This window comes from Solanum verrucosum, unplaced genomic scaffold (assembly GCF_900185275.1).
Source record: "Solanum verrucosum unplaced genomic scaffold, falcon-dt-bn FXZP01000235.1, whole genome shotgun sequence".
Taxonomy (NCBI): domain Eukaryota; kingdom Viridiplantae; phylum Streptophyta; class Magnoliopsida; order Solanales; family Solanaceae; genus Solanum; species Solanum verrucosum.
Genome location: NW_026019948.1, coordinates 2,407,071 through 2,422,241, shown reverse-complemented (window position 1 = coordinate 2,422,241; position 15,171 = coordinate 2,407,071). Strand labels below are relative to the sequence as shown.

The 15,171-nt window shown below is 34.4% G+C and overlaps 1 protein-coding gene across 2 annotated transcripts; it reads right to left on the bottom strand.

Annotated features, from left to right (window-relative positions):
* Positions 1–1,252: 1,252 nt before the first annotated feature.
* Positions 1,253–13,286, bottom strand: LOC125810883 (transcription factor EMB1444-like). 2 transcript variants are annotated; one of them, XM_049490382.1, is made up of 11 exons: positions 12,638–13,286; positions 11,691–11,852; positions 11,304–11,388; positions 7,573–7,614; positions 5,337–5,396; positions 4,874–4,990; positions 3,629–4,795; positions 3,444–3,545; positions 2,589–2,729; positions 2,359–2,481; positions 1,253–1,786 (listed from the first exon to the last, which is right to left on the bottom strand). In XM_049490382.1, exons 1-11 carry the CDS (start codon positions 12,730–12,732, stop codon positions 1,706–1,708), a joined length of 2,175 nt encoding a protein of 724 aa, XP_049346339.1. In that variant the 5' UTR covers positions 12,733–13,286; the 3' UTR covers positions 1,253–1,705. The 2 variants fall into 2 exon arrangements, with proteins under 2 accessions (XP_049346339.1, XP_049346348.1); XM_049490391.1 differs by lacking the exons at positions 1,253–1,786; positions 2,359–2,481 and having other exon boundaries at positions 3,464–3,545.
* Between the last annotated feature and the right edge of the window lie 1,885 nt (positions 13,287–15,171).

Here is a 15,171-nt window from a genome sequence, read left to right as displayed (position 1 = left end):
CAATTTTTTTAAAAATTAAATTAAAGTTAGATGAAACAATTACTTAAGTGGAGAACAAATAGCTTTGTAATAATTTATTATGCGACTTTATAATTTTTTGTTTATTTGATAAGATTGAATAAACAATTGAGGCTATTTTAATAGTATTACAACTTTATGAGAAAATATACTACACAAAAATATCATATTGCATGTCTAAACAAAACTTCAATTTCATCTCATGATACCATATCGCATGGCCAAACGGGCCCTTAGATTCATGTTAGTTTGCAATATAACGAATCTTACTTTGGACTTAGGATACAAGTGTATGGTGTGTCTAGATATGTCTAGATACATGTATTTCATAATACATGGGGGTCAAAATTAGGTATAAATTATTCTAGATACATTATATCCAAGTGAATTTGCATGTATCTGACTCTCTCGCTCACCTCTCTCTTATCTCGCTTGCCACTCTCCAATCTTGCTCTCATCTCTCCTTGTATCTGGTATCCCATATACATGAATCTAGTGTAATTCACATATATCTGGGGATTCCGCTCGCCACCCTCCTATCTCGCTTGCGCCTCTCCCTATTTGAGTGCATCTAGTAGAGAAAATCCATATATTTAGGTGTATCTGACTTGAAATCTGATATGAAATTATTAATTAGTGAGACAATATGTAATTATTTCAAATTATAGAAAGAATTAATAAATATGGTAAGAATATTTGACTAATTAGGTAGTTTTTCCAAAAAGTCAAGGAAGAAGATTAGAGGCGATTTTAACAAGATTGAAGTCAAAACTCACACTTGGGAAAGTGCCACTACTATATGTGTATATCACATTATATATCATGTATATCATACAAATATTTTGTTGTGGATATACATGGTATACATAAGATAAACGGATATACAATGATATACACGGATATGTATGAGGGTATTAAGTAGCATAATAAGAAGTCCAAAATCCTTGATTTGGCCATGTTAGACTGCATTGCTTTGTTTATTAACAGAGTAAAATATCAAATTGAGTTCTGTAATTCATTTCCAATTTTCTTGAAATTTATAACCAAATATTATGAATATAGATTGTAGACTTGTAGGCTGTAACTATGCATTGCAACTAGCTAGTCGTCTTTCTTTTGCATTTTTCTCAAACCAGACAAATTGTCCTATTATTTCGTGGTACAAAACTACTAAGCTGCAATCGTTTCAAATTCGATAAATTCGATTTCATGAATTGCCAAGGCATCTTAGAAGGAACTAAAAAGTAACTTATGTTTAAGGTCAATCAATGATGTACAAAGCTAAAATTCTGGAAAACAATCACACTCTGAAAATGGTTTACATGATGAAGAGCACAACCCTTTACTCTCCATCATCTTGAGGGATCAATACTGATTCATCACTTACCCTCGTTGTGTCTCGAACCACTAATCTACTCTACTGGTTTGACGTGGAGGATCTCTGCGAGAAAGCCTCACCTCATCAAGAGCATAATGCTTCTCCCACGAGAGCATTTCACACATAAAATACAAGAACATATAAACAAACAAACCCGGAAACAAAGAATTTATCGTCTTCACAACTCGTTTAGAAAGGGAAATCGGATATGTTGAACAGAAAACCTTTGAAACATCAGTATCCTGACTCTGAAGATTTCAAGACCTCGGTCTGACTAGTAAAATGTATGTCTATTCTGACCTTCCAGCTCTACACGTTGATCTTTGCTTGCAGTAACTGCATAAGAGACCATAATACATCCATGCGATGCAAGGTTCTATCATTCTGCCCCTAAAGAAAAGGTAATAATATATCAAGAGTCGCGCAAAATAAAAAATGAATTAGTCGATAAGTTAAATCAGATGGGGAAAAGAAAAAAGGAATATGCTAATTCTTGATTCTGCAAGCAGTGTATTGGCATAACAATCTGCAACCTTTCATTTTGGTTGCTTCCATCATATTGCGGACAACATTATCTCCTAAGTCCTAATCGTCTTTCAATTTGGATTTCTTCCTTTTATTCCATAATTGTCTTATTAGCTACGTATGTGTTTATTAAAAGATTATTTAGGAAATACTTAGCATTCTCTTAAAGATAATGATGTATACATTAATGTCAAAACATACTGGAAATATTTTATAAACATAGTAATTCTTTTCATTTTTCTTTCGTTTGATAAAGGACTAGTTGACCCACAGTCCTTATAATATATTGATACGACTCCTTTAAGAGACAATGAGGAATCACACAAGAAGTAAGTAGATAGTGGATACACCATTAGTTGATACGATATCTTGCTGAGCACCAAGATTAATTTCTACTTACGGTTGAGAGAACATCATATCAATAGTCAGGATTGTACCTCAACCACAAAACACATGCGCGTCCTCTCACCATAAGCCTCAGCCAGACCTTTTAAAATTGTAAGACCCAAGCTCCGGATGGCTTCTGCTATGTCAAGGAAATGGCTTCCATCTTCGAAGATCTGCATTGGACTCACATAAGAATGTTTCATCCCTTACTGTTTCACCAAATAGTCTAAACTAAAATTAAAAGATGCTAGAATTCACAATCAAAATTATCATTACTTACTTCGACAAGCATTTGACCATTCATGCCTAAGTTTTCAACCCTCATTGGACAAACTTTTTGGTTATTTCCAACTTCCACTGCCCAGCTTGAACCAACCTCATGGGAGGAAGATCCACAGATATCCGATTCTTTGTCAACCAGCTGTAACATGTTCAACGCAAAATAAATTAGTGGAAAGAATTTGATAACCATAACCAATAAAACTAGCTACTTCCTCAGCCGGTTATAGGCACAATAGAACCATGCAACAGATGCTTAAACTAAGAAACACATTAAAGCACTTCACATCCAATAATTTGGGTCTTTCACAGGGATGCACTTTCAGAAGTCATCACACTGAGCACAGTTTTTCTCTGCTAATTATTTCTAAAGCAATTATTCCCCGGGTGAGGTCAAAAACAAAATAAAACTAAGAGAATTGAGAAGTCAACCTTACAGAAGTCCAAGGACCCGCATTTTAAAAATGACCATATTATTTCAACAGTATTTGCTCCGCCCTTTCCCATCCCCATGTATAAAATGTCAGAAAATATTGATTTTCCTTGAGCTATGATTCATCAGCAAGAGAAGATTGCCACAAAACAAAGAACGGAAGAAGATTTCCATCAGCAAATATCTGCATTTTTTATCTTAGCCCTTCCCCAGCTTCCAATTAGGATATATAAAACAGAAGAAAATAAATAAAAGTACGTTAATTACCAAGGATAAACAATCCGCTTTCAGGTTATGCCTTTCCCTTTCTCAAGGGAAAAAGGAGGTAAATGGGCATCATTTTCAAATACCAGACTTTGACTTAGCATTACTTAAACCATGTCAATTGAAAAAATAAATCACTGACTTGCAAGAGAAGCTCACCTTTGATGCAGAGCATTTACTTAGCTTGTCAGCATGCTTGGTAACACTTTGCATGAAGAGCATGTGTTTGATTGTTCGTTCTAGAAGTGAGTCTATACTGCACTGTGGTATCATCCAAAAGTTTCAGCACATCTGAATAAAAAACTAAGCAACTTCAGAAAGAGGAATATAGCTTATTAGGTTACCTTCGAACCATTTGGAACAAGATCACGGAGCTCCTTGATGCGATCTTGGATCAATTGTCTATCCCTGGGTCTAGGTCGGCAACTTTCACCAGGTCTAGCTCTCTTTTTATGCATTTTAACGGGTTCAAGTGGCCTCTCAACATGTCCGCTACCTCTGCTACAACTGGTTGATGAAAGACCCCTAGAAGACCGAATACTACATGTACCTGATGAGTTGAAGCTGTTCAATGTTTCCCGATCAAATGAATAGGCTGTAGAACTGATTGTGCCGATATCACTGCTACAAGGTTCGGCAGTTATTTCAGTGGTCAAGAGGGAATCAACAGATTTACAGAATGACTTGACACTGCTACAATCATTGTCATAGCGGTTAACATTAGCTATTACTGCTTCTAGAAGATGCTCATTGCCAGTGTTGCTCATTACCAGACTGCTGGTGCCAATTCCCTCAAGCATGTCAACAGCCATTTCTTCCCGCTTCCCTGCCTCCCAGTCCTTGGAAGAATTCCCTTTCTGGAAAACTGGCCCTAATGCTTCATATAGTTCATAGCCAGCACAAAACCTGAAAGGAGTGTCCATTGTGTCATTACACTCGGTCTCAAAACCTAAATTTGTCTCAGCACATTTATCTGCATATGCATTGGGAAGATCCAACAAACCCAACATTCTGTTTCGATCATTGTAAGATTCAGAAGCAAGATTGTTTCTATTTGGCTTAAGGAATTCAGTGACTTGTCCAGCATCATATGAAACACTTCCAACACTTGCATCACTTCTAAACGTTGGCTCACTTTTATCTACCGAGCCCTTCCCCAAGACTCTCAAGTTGCTAGTTTGCCCTTCAAACTTCGGATCAGTTTCTTCCCACATCTGCCCTTCCTCTTGGTGTTTTATAATGGAACTTTCACAGCTTGCCGGAAGCAGATTCTCAGAGTCAACAGATCCTTGAACTGAAGTCCTGTGAAGTCCTTGGTTATGTACCGCTTCAAGTATTTTATTTGGGAAACCTCCAGGTTGCGAGAAGATACAAGAATGGTCAACAGATTTTTCAACAGATGTATACAGAGGAGACCACATATTTCTCCCATCTTCACAAACACTTCTACCTAGATTATTTACGCAGTCTTGAAAAACCTCTGAACCTGAGGTTCTTGTCGATATCTCTGACTGGAAAATGTAACAGCATCAGATAAAGGCGTAAATGATCTGTGATAACAGTAATTCAGTGAGCAATAGGCAATTTACCAAGCAAGAATTTTCCATGCTGTGCTGCATCGAATTCCGCAAGCAACTTGCCATCAACTCCTGGAGCTCAGAAAAGACATCTCTAATATGCTTGATCGCCCTCAAATCCTCAGGGATCTAATAGAAAGAAAATAAGATTTGCAGACAAGGCATATCTAGTTACTGATAGCTGCTGTAGAGATCAATGGTAACATATGATGTTAACTAAGCTAGAAATGATAAAACCAGTTGGAAATTCATTTCACAAGGTGATGAATTTTAAATGGAACTAAATGACGCATTGGAGGCAGTCCAAAATATAGTGAGACATGGGAAATTAAACAAATACAGGTCAAGAAGAGATCAGTCACAAAATTGTCATAAACATTATAAAGTAAAAACTGAAGGTAGTTTGAAATAAAATTCTATTTGTCCTGCACTTTAACCATTTACAGATCTTAAACGATGAGGTTGATCATCTTACACTATCCAAGGATCCAAGTTGTATAACTCCATGTGGAGCAACAGCAGCAACAACAATGGTCTGCATTCAAGAAAAAATGTTTCTTTGAGGCCCCATATTATGTAGCCAATAAAGTTCATGATAAAATTCATACGATAGGAGACAGATAAAATTACAGTTAAGATTGAGAAGTTAAACTATCTTCATAAACTTCACATGTGCAGGTTAGCATCAAGAAGTCAGTTGATGCAAGCCTTGTCATCTCATGCAATGACTGTATTGCCTTGAAGGACTAGCAGCAATGTGAAAACGATCTACTCGTCAGTTGTCACATGCATTTCACAAGAATTTTGTGGAAGAAACTCAATGACCTTCCTTAGAACACACAAAAACACGGTTTACTGATTTAAGTAGGATAAAAATTTAGGAGGTATTTCTTTTCTTTAATTTGACAGTTTTAATACAAAAAACACAGTTCTTCGGCTTTAATCTAATCACTCTGTCAATGATAGAATGTTAGGAGCTCCCTCTATACACCTTAAGTTTAAATGTAACAGATCATCTACACATCATAGTAATGCACAACCATTGCATCCCCTCCATCTCACTCTATTGACCTAAGATGATTCAGCTGAGAGATTTAGAGGAAAGGTTGAATGAAAAATGGTTCAAGTTAGTTGGAAACAATGTTTATAACAGTAAGGGCATCTCCAACCCTATCCTCTATTTTACTCTCCAAATATAAAGTTCTCTATTTTTTCAGACAACCAACTCCAATCCAATTCTCTATTTTACTCTCTAAAAAAGAATCTTTTTCTCTCTCCTCAATATTATATTATTATTTCTATTTCATTCTTATTTTCTTATTTCATAATATATATCATTTCTTTTTCTTTTTTTCCCAAATAATCATTTTATATAATTTTCATGTTATATAATACTTTATTTTTCAAATTCTTTATTTAATATAAATTTACATTTTATTTTAAATTTTTTAATAACATAAATTGCAAGCAAATATTCTATAATATACAAATTAATGGACAATTCAAATAAAAGAAACCATTAATGAAATACAATTACATAAATAATCAACTTTCAAGATTATGACGTTGCTCCCATAAATGCTCTATTAATGCATTACGGAGTTAAAAATGAGCATTTTTGTCTTTAATTTTTCTATGTTTAGCTAAAAATTGTTCAAATCATAGATTTTCAAATTATATTAGTGATAAAAAAATTTAAAAAATTAAAATACTATCAATTCAAGATGAAAATAGTATATATTAAATAATATATTTCTTAAAATATTATATTATATTTAAAAAGAATTACAAATATTAGATATTTAATTAATAGCATTATATGTAAAATAATATGTTCATTACAAAATAATAAAAATAATATTAAAATAATGAAAAAGTGAAATAGAGAGGTGAATAGTAGTTCTCCAAATTAGGAGAACTACTGTTCACCCCTATATAAATAGAGAGTAGAGATTAATATGGAGGTGGGTTGGAATGCCCATTCTCTATTTTACTCTCCAAATATAGAGAATGAAGAGTAAAATAGAGGTGGGTTGGAGATGGTCTAACTGCAATATTTAAAAGGAATTATGACAGAAGGAACAGGTATCACTCAAATACAACTTGTATGCTGATTCTACTTGTGTAGGAAGTAGGCTGTCATTCTTGGTGGTTGTCAATCATCTTTAGAAATGTCAAAATGCCCCGGAATACTCACATATTCTTCGAAATGATAAGTATCAACTCTCACACATTTTAAGTTGCTTAGTTTCTTTATACGCCAAGCATGTTGGTCCCACATCAAGAATTTTTGCACTTCTAACCCTTGCTGGACAATGGGTGATGGACTATCAAATCAAAAATGTTATTGACATCGCAATATTGTAGAGAAAAACTTTTAACTTTTTCCATAAAGTGCTATGTCAAGAAAAATAACGGAAAGATCAGAAGCTGTTGTAAATAGAATAATATGGTGTGAGATATATGCATCAGAGGTGAAGAATACATCAAACACCAAAATATTATAAATGAAAGAAATTCTAATCGAAAAATAGAATGAAAGATTCTAATAAAAAATAGATGTTCATTGGTGCTCTATTAGGAAACAGAAGTGATGCCAAAATCTTAAACTTCCTGACCATCTCCATATCCATATATATGATGCACATGTATGGCAGACTATATCACCATGAAAAATATTACAACTGAGGGATTAAGATAGTTAGCTTTACCTTAATCCCAGCAGAAAATTGAGCTTGCCACCCATCACAGTGCTGAAAATGAAAAACTCATAATGAATAACCATATGTACACAATATACAATCTACCCTTAAATTTACTATCACATTTTCAATTTTAAGCTGGGTAAGTCTGTAATGACCCTAAAGGTCATTTTTGGAAATTTTCATAAAATGACCGTTTTACCCCTCCCGATAGTTGCCCCGAGTCCTAATTGTTGTATTTTCGAAGTTGGTTTGGAGGAAAATTGATGAAAAGTTGAGTTTTTAAGAGTTAAAGTTTGGTTAAAAGTGCTATTTCGAGTCATTTGGAGTTTCGAGACTCGAATTGGATTTCCGTCGATTCCAGCAGTTTTAGAATGTCGAAACGAGTCTATGAGAATTTACGGAGTTGAATTTGGAGTTAAAACGAAGATTTGAGGTCCTAAGTTGCTAAAATTGTGAAATTTTGATCAAGAGTTGACTTTGGTCAACAAACGACGTTCCGGTGCTCGAAATGGAATTCCGAGGGCACCGTTGGATTCAAGGGGTGATTCTAAGTCTAGAATGAGTCTTGGTTGAATTTTTAGAGGCCCCGAGTGCGTTTCGAGTTTTGAGCCTAAAGTTAGTTTCTTGACGCCTTATCGAATACCGGGTCAAGGAGACCTCGAATTCAAATTCCGACGATTTCATTGAGTCCGAAATGTCATTTTCAAGCTAGTAGCATATTTGGTTTGTGTTCGGGAAGTGTCAAATGAGTTTTGGGTGAGCTTTTAAGCTTCATGGATGCTTTGACACTATTTCAGCAAATTGTGGCAACTAAAGGGTTCATTATTAGTTTTAAAGGTCGAAAAATTATTCCGAAGGTTCTGAAATTTTGAGCATGAATTATAGGACTTATCTGCAAATTTTGGTGCATTTTCGCTAACCCGAGATTGGACTTTTATCGCAAATAAGAAATAATTGTTTACCGAGTAGAAATGATATTTGACTGGGCAACGAGCATGAAATTGAGCTCCGATTGAACGAGCAGGTCCGTATCATTATTTAAGACATTTACAAAAAAGAATCGGGTCATTTCACTATCGTATGAGGAAATTACGGCCTTTTTAGTGAAAGATTAACTGCTGTTTTTCTGGTGCATAACAGTCATGTACTGTTTTAAAAATCTCAGACTGTGTTCATTTGGTATTTTGAGCATATCGGGAGTTCTAGAGATCGGAATGGAGTGATTCTTACGGGTTTCTTCTTGAATTAATATGAGGGTTAGTATTCAATCTTCAATTCGACATTTTCTCATAATTTCTTTATCTGGTTTTTTTTTCCCTATCCGTAAACCTTTTGGGAAAAATTGGGGTTTTATCGATTTGGACTCCCTTTTTGATGAAAAAGGTATATTTACGATCCTTATGTTATGGGTAAACTGATTTTAACATAAAATTATTGATTCATCGATTATTTTTCATCATATTAACCGCATACAATTTGGACTTTCCCAGTAAAGTTAAAGTCTGATAAATTGAGAATTTCAAGGTCGATCTTAACTCCGTTTTTGATGAAATTTCATATTTGAACTTATCTAAGCATGGGTAAGATGTTTTTCAAGAGATATTTCATTTTCGAGTCAGGGTTTCGGATCCGAATATTTTAGGCTTCTTCAAGAACGTGAATTTTCCTTCAAATTGAGTTTGTGAATTGATTTCAACTCCGTTTTCAAATTGGTTTTCACCATTAGCTTGCAAATACTTTAAGGATCATTTTACATCAAAAATTTCCAGATTTGGGTATCGTTTTCCGGTATGAGACTTTTGGACCGTTTTGCCCTTTTTCCCTAAATTTCTTGATTTTGGTGTCATTGGACTCGAATTGTGATTGTGAATAATTGTTTGAATAGATTATCGCGATCCGGATTATACTCGAAAAGGAAAGGCTCAAGTCAAGTAACTTTTGGAGTTCGTTTTAAGGCAAGTGGCTTCCAAACTTTGTAAAACTCTTAGACTACGCATGACTACTTTCCTAATTGTGTTGGGGAGTAATGGGTATTGATGATGAGTTTTATTTGTTGATTGAAATTGTTGTAAATGAAAGATGGGGAATAAAACGAGCTAAATGTGTTATATGTGACTTGAATTTGTTGAATAAGTCATGTGATAACTGATATTGAGGGGATAGAAGAGCATGAGTAGGCTATGATTGATACAAACATTGACGTTGAGACAGATGATGTGTAATACTATGATGTGGTCGTGATATGGTTGTGATTGAGACAGGTGATGTGTAATACTATGATGTGGCCGTGATATGGTTGTGATTGAGACAGGTGATGTGTAATACTATGATGTGGTCGTGATATGGTTGTGATTGAGACAGGTGATGTGTAACACTATGATGTGGTCGTGATATGGTTATGATTGAGACAGATGATGTATAATACTATGATGTGATTGTGATTGATGATATGTGCATATTCATTATTCATCCCATGTGTGAACTATCTGTTGCATGAGTTCTGAGACACTGATATAAGGATGGATGGCTATGAGACACAGTTGAGACTAGCTCCGGCTAGAGATATACGAGATGGACTAGCTCCGGCTAGCGATTTGGATGCCGATGGGATCTGGTTCCGGCGGTGATACATGGTCCATGTGTGGCCCCCATGGGTTCTGATTTGAGTATTCAGCGCGGACTGATAACGTCAACAGATGTGTATCGTAGGACAGACATGCATCACGACTACATGACATCATTATTGCATTTTGCATCGCATTTGCCTTATCTTTGTTTGTGATGTGTGGATTGTATCGGTTTACCCTTCTTATGTGGAATTTGATCTACTTGCTCTTATTTGTTGATCTGAGGTTGAAAAGGATATAATGTTGGTTCTGGCTGTTGAATATGATCTGTTTAGTATAGGTTGGTTGGTTTGCTGCTAGATTGAAGTTTCGGTGGTTCGATTGGGATTGAAAGGAGTTGTTTGTAGCTGCTAGTTTTGCTTAGTTTAGAGTTACTTGCGAGTACCTGTGGTTTTCGGTACTCACCCTTGCTTCTACACAATTGTGTAGGTTGACAGTTCTCTCTCAGATTCGGCTTAGTATTTTCTTTAGCAGATTGAGCTTCGGGACATACTCGAGAGGTAGCGGTTCATTCCAAACGTGCCCTTGAGTTATCTTTACTTTCAGTTTTGTTCTATTCGAGAACTATACTCTGAGACTTGTATATTTTTATTCGAATTCTGTATTTAGAGGTTTGTACATGTGACAACCAAATTCTGGGTAGTGTTGAGTCTTAATTAAAGTCTTCCGCTTATTTATTATCTTTTATTCTCGTATTTCTACTTCTCTATCATTGTGGTTGGGTTAGGCTGACATGTCCGGTGGGAAATGGACACGTGCCATCACATCCGGATTTGGGGTGTGACAAAGTCAACTTCTGTAAGATGGAATACCTTTCAAGTTAAAATCAATAAGAAGTCTAATGGAACATACTTTTACTCTATCCACCATCCAAATAGTTCAAGAAGTAAGTCCATTACACAGTTTTGGAGGTAATTGTCACAGAGTAGTTCATATTGAGAATTCGAGTATAATAGATCCTCTCCCAAGTCAATGTACTTATTATTAGAAACTGAAATTTTTTCTATCCATAACATTCACGTTTGCATAAAAGGAAGTATATTGTTGCATCTTAATACATAAATTCATCACAAGCATGCTAATTGTACATACTAAAAAAAAATGGCTCACCTCAGGCGCCAAGCTGGTGATAGCTGCAACTTTGTCTGCTGAAAGCCATAGATGTTTTCCAGTAATTGCAACCTGCCCAACAATACTGTCCAAGGGGATAGTTAGACATTTAATTACCATAATCCACCTCAGAGAGAAATTATATCGTAGATTCAATCTAACTGGAACATATTGCCTACAAAGAATTACTGTGTGACGAACTAACTATACTCTCAAGCTTTCTACTAAAGCTTGCATGCTGAAATGAATTAATCTCATGCAGAAACAGATAGAGAATAAAATGCAATTTCTTCAACGGACATATTTATTTCCTGAAGCTTTAACATCATTAGAATTGACAACATGAGATAAATCATAAACTTGCTCCTGGTCATCTAGATATCATACCCTTCTCCAAGAGAATAAACATGATAGGACATCTTTGCCACAGCTACTCCAAGATGATTGTTGGAATAATGTCCATCATAAAGGTTGCCTGCTGTACTACCAGGAGATTTTTTCCCTGGAAACCCATTGTTATCATAGTAAGCGTCCTCCCAAGTCAACATCCTGCAATGAAATCCACATGATGGACAACAGATAAGAGAGGAATGTTGTTCTTTTATAGTCAAAGGTATTAAATAAAGGCCAAGTTATGCCGGATTACCAACCACAACTAAGAAATCAATTCATCTCAAATGGACCTCGTCCTTGATAAAATCAAGTTTCAGCAATTATATTATAAAATCAATCTTCTAATAAGCTTCACAATCAAGGTCCATTCTTATAAGTCTCATGAAGGCCTAATCAGATGGTGCTATATCCGTAAAAGAGGGATACCAGAATTTTCTAAAGAGGTTGTCTTCGTATGTGTACTCTTTACAAATGCACTAGTCTTGTAGGAGATAGAATTCAAAAACCACAAATAATGTTTCTCTATGGTATGGCCAAAATTTCCTGCAAAGGTAGTTTCTAGTGTATGCAAGCATTTATTTCTCAGTTGAAGGGGAAGCTATTGTAGCTTTATATCCTGAACCTCCTGCTAACTGAGAAAAACAGATTTTGCATCTAGATTCCTTATGTGCATTTTGGAGTCTCAATACTTCAGATTAGATTCTTTTTTCATTAAATGATTATGAAAACACAAGTTGGATGACTCCAGCATTAAATCTGAAAGGAAAAACCTTTTCGTTTTCTGGCCAAGCTAATCAAAGTTCTGAGTTAACTAGAAAAGCAAAAGCATGTCATACAAAAATATATTTTGTTTCACTTTTACCCATTTTGTAGCAATACCAAAAGAAATAATATCAGTAACAGGAAGCTAAAAACTTGATGAATGAGGCAAAAGAACTCACATTCGAGCTCGATATGTGAGCTTCCAGAACACAGCATACTTCCAAGGAGTATTGCAACAAAGGCTCCTCAGTGCTTGTTGCAGTTGGCTTGCCATATTCTTTCCCTAGTCACCAAAAAATTTAACACACAAATCCCCACCACCAACTCTCAAAACAAAACCCAGTCCTAAACCTCAAATAACCCTAACAATCCCCAATTTTCTTCCCTTATCCCAATACCTAACTTCCTCTATATGATCCTCTGCCTGCCTGCTTCCTTCTCAACCCTGCTCGCCGCTTTATTGGCGGTCCTACTGTTGAAAGAAGCAGCATACCATCATCTTTTCCCATTCTCCCTCTTCCCAGAGCTCAAAAAACCAAACCCCACACCAGAAAAAAAAAGGTCAAAATTTTGATTGAACCAACACAACCAACTAACCCTATTCAGTAATCAGCAACACAAAATGAAACCAAGAATCCAAGAAAAGCAATACCCACAAACAGAATTGTACTATCCATGCAAATTTCCATACCAAACAACAATAATCTTGAACAACAGTATCAACTTGGGAATAAAAATCAAATCTTTATTACCCTATAAAGACCAAGAACAAGAAAACTAACAAATTAATTCTTAATTTTTCTACAAAATGACAGTAACACCTCAAAATCTGAAGTGAGTGGATGAAGAAACTTTAAAAAGGAAGAATCTTTAGCTAATTTATCAACAGTAAGCTTTCTGGGAAGAGTAGAAACGGCGTTTTAGAGTTAACTTGTGAATTGCAACATTCACCTCCATCACTATTTCAATATTTTGAATATACTGCTTCTTTGTTTTAAGTTGAAAAGCAATATGTATATAATACTAGTACTAGGAAAAAAAAGTGAACAGATGAGCATATGGACTAGTGATTTTGATTTTCATCTTCTCTTTATATAAAAAAAAAAAACAGCAAATACTATTAGTAATATAGTCTTTCAAATGCACGGCTTTTTGGATCCAAAATTCACTTTTTAGGGACTAGAAAATCACTCCCCTACATAAATTGTTTTTTTAGTTAAAGAAGGTAGTACTATAAAATAAGTTTATTTGAAGTTAGAAATTTTATTTGGAGACGTAATTTCAATCTCAAAAAATCATATTTTTCTCATAATTTCTGAAAATTATTTAAATTTTTTTTTATCAAATGTGCAAATTATAGTCCATACACAAGGTAACAAAATATCGCAAGACGTTGCATTAACAAATCACATATTTTCATGTTCTTTTTTAAAATAAATGTTTGTGTTTATAAAGATCTATTGATCCAATAAATTAATAACAGTAGTAAAAATAGCATAAATGATACAATTCTTCCTATTTTATCAATGAAAATTATTAGCCCTAAAAGTATGAATTTGATCAACATAGAAAAGTTAAATGATTGATTCATGTTCATTGGTCAATTTAATTAATCAAAATAAACTAATTCATGTTCATTTATTGAAAACTTGAGTTCAAGAGAATATTAAATAAGGGTGCAATGATAAACTTATCTTTCTTAAGGAACGTAAACTCTAAAATGGTGACATATAAATAAGAACGGAGAAAGTATTACTTAAGATGTTTATAATTTTCAAGAATAATAAATGTTGTCTTGAACTTTATGATAAATAATTTGAGATAACTATGTTCAGAGGAGTACTCCTTCAAAGTTTTTTTTGTTCTTTTTCTAATTCCAATTGCTTTTAGCCTTTTATTATTTGTAGAAGTGATGATTGAAAAAGAATAAGTGAAAAGGGTTAATGAGATAGTCTACTTATATGGCAAACAATATGATGTCAATGACTATGAAAATGCTACTTATCTTGCCATCAATCTATCCACAAGATATACCTTTGAACTTACCCTCCAACACCCCTTTTCTAAAATGATTTCTACTGCTAAAAGTTGTGACATCTACTCACCTCCCATTTTCATTGTCTCCCTATTCTTAATTAAATCTCTTTCTCTATTTTTCTATCTATTTATCCTAGTGGAAGTTTAGCTGTTAATTACTAGCCAATCAAACCTCTTTCAACTCACACAAATAGCTTAAATTTTTTTAAAAAAAATATATGGTAAAAAATCAAAGTAACAATACATATTATTTAGTTATATAGTAAAGTGACACTACAACAAAAACAACTTTTAGCGGCAATAAATATTGACATTAATAAAGAGTGTTAAAGTCTTTACTGACATTAGTTAAGTGACATTAGAACCGATGTTGCTAAAGGTTTTAGGGACATCTACAAAGAGTGTTAATTGCCGCTAAAAATACATATTTAGCGGCAATTAAGAATTAATTACCGCTAGTGATCATTTTTGATGTAGTGCGATAAATATGTGTATAAGAGATACATGTATTGCACTCATTAGTTTAAGTAAATAATTACAAGTGAAATGGACAGTTATTCGACTCCCAAATGATATATTTTTAGTTTAAGAATTCTAGGCCTAAAACCTAATTTTCTATCTAATTCTTATAGAAGTTAAAAGTCAACGGAATTTTCAACATTTGTAAATTGTTTCT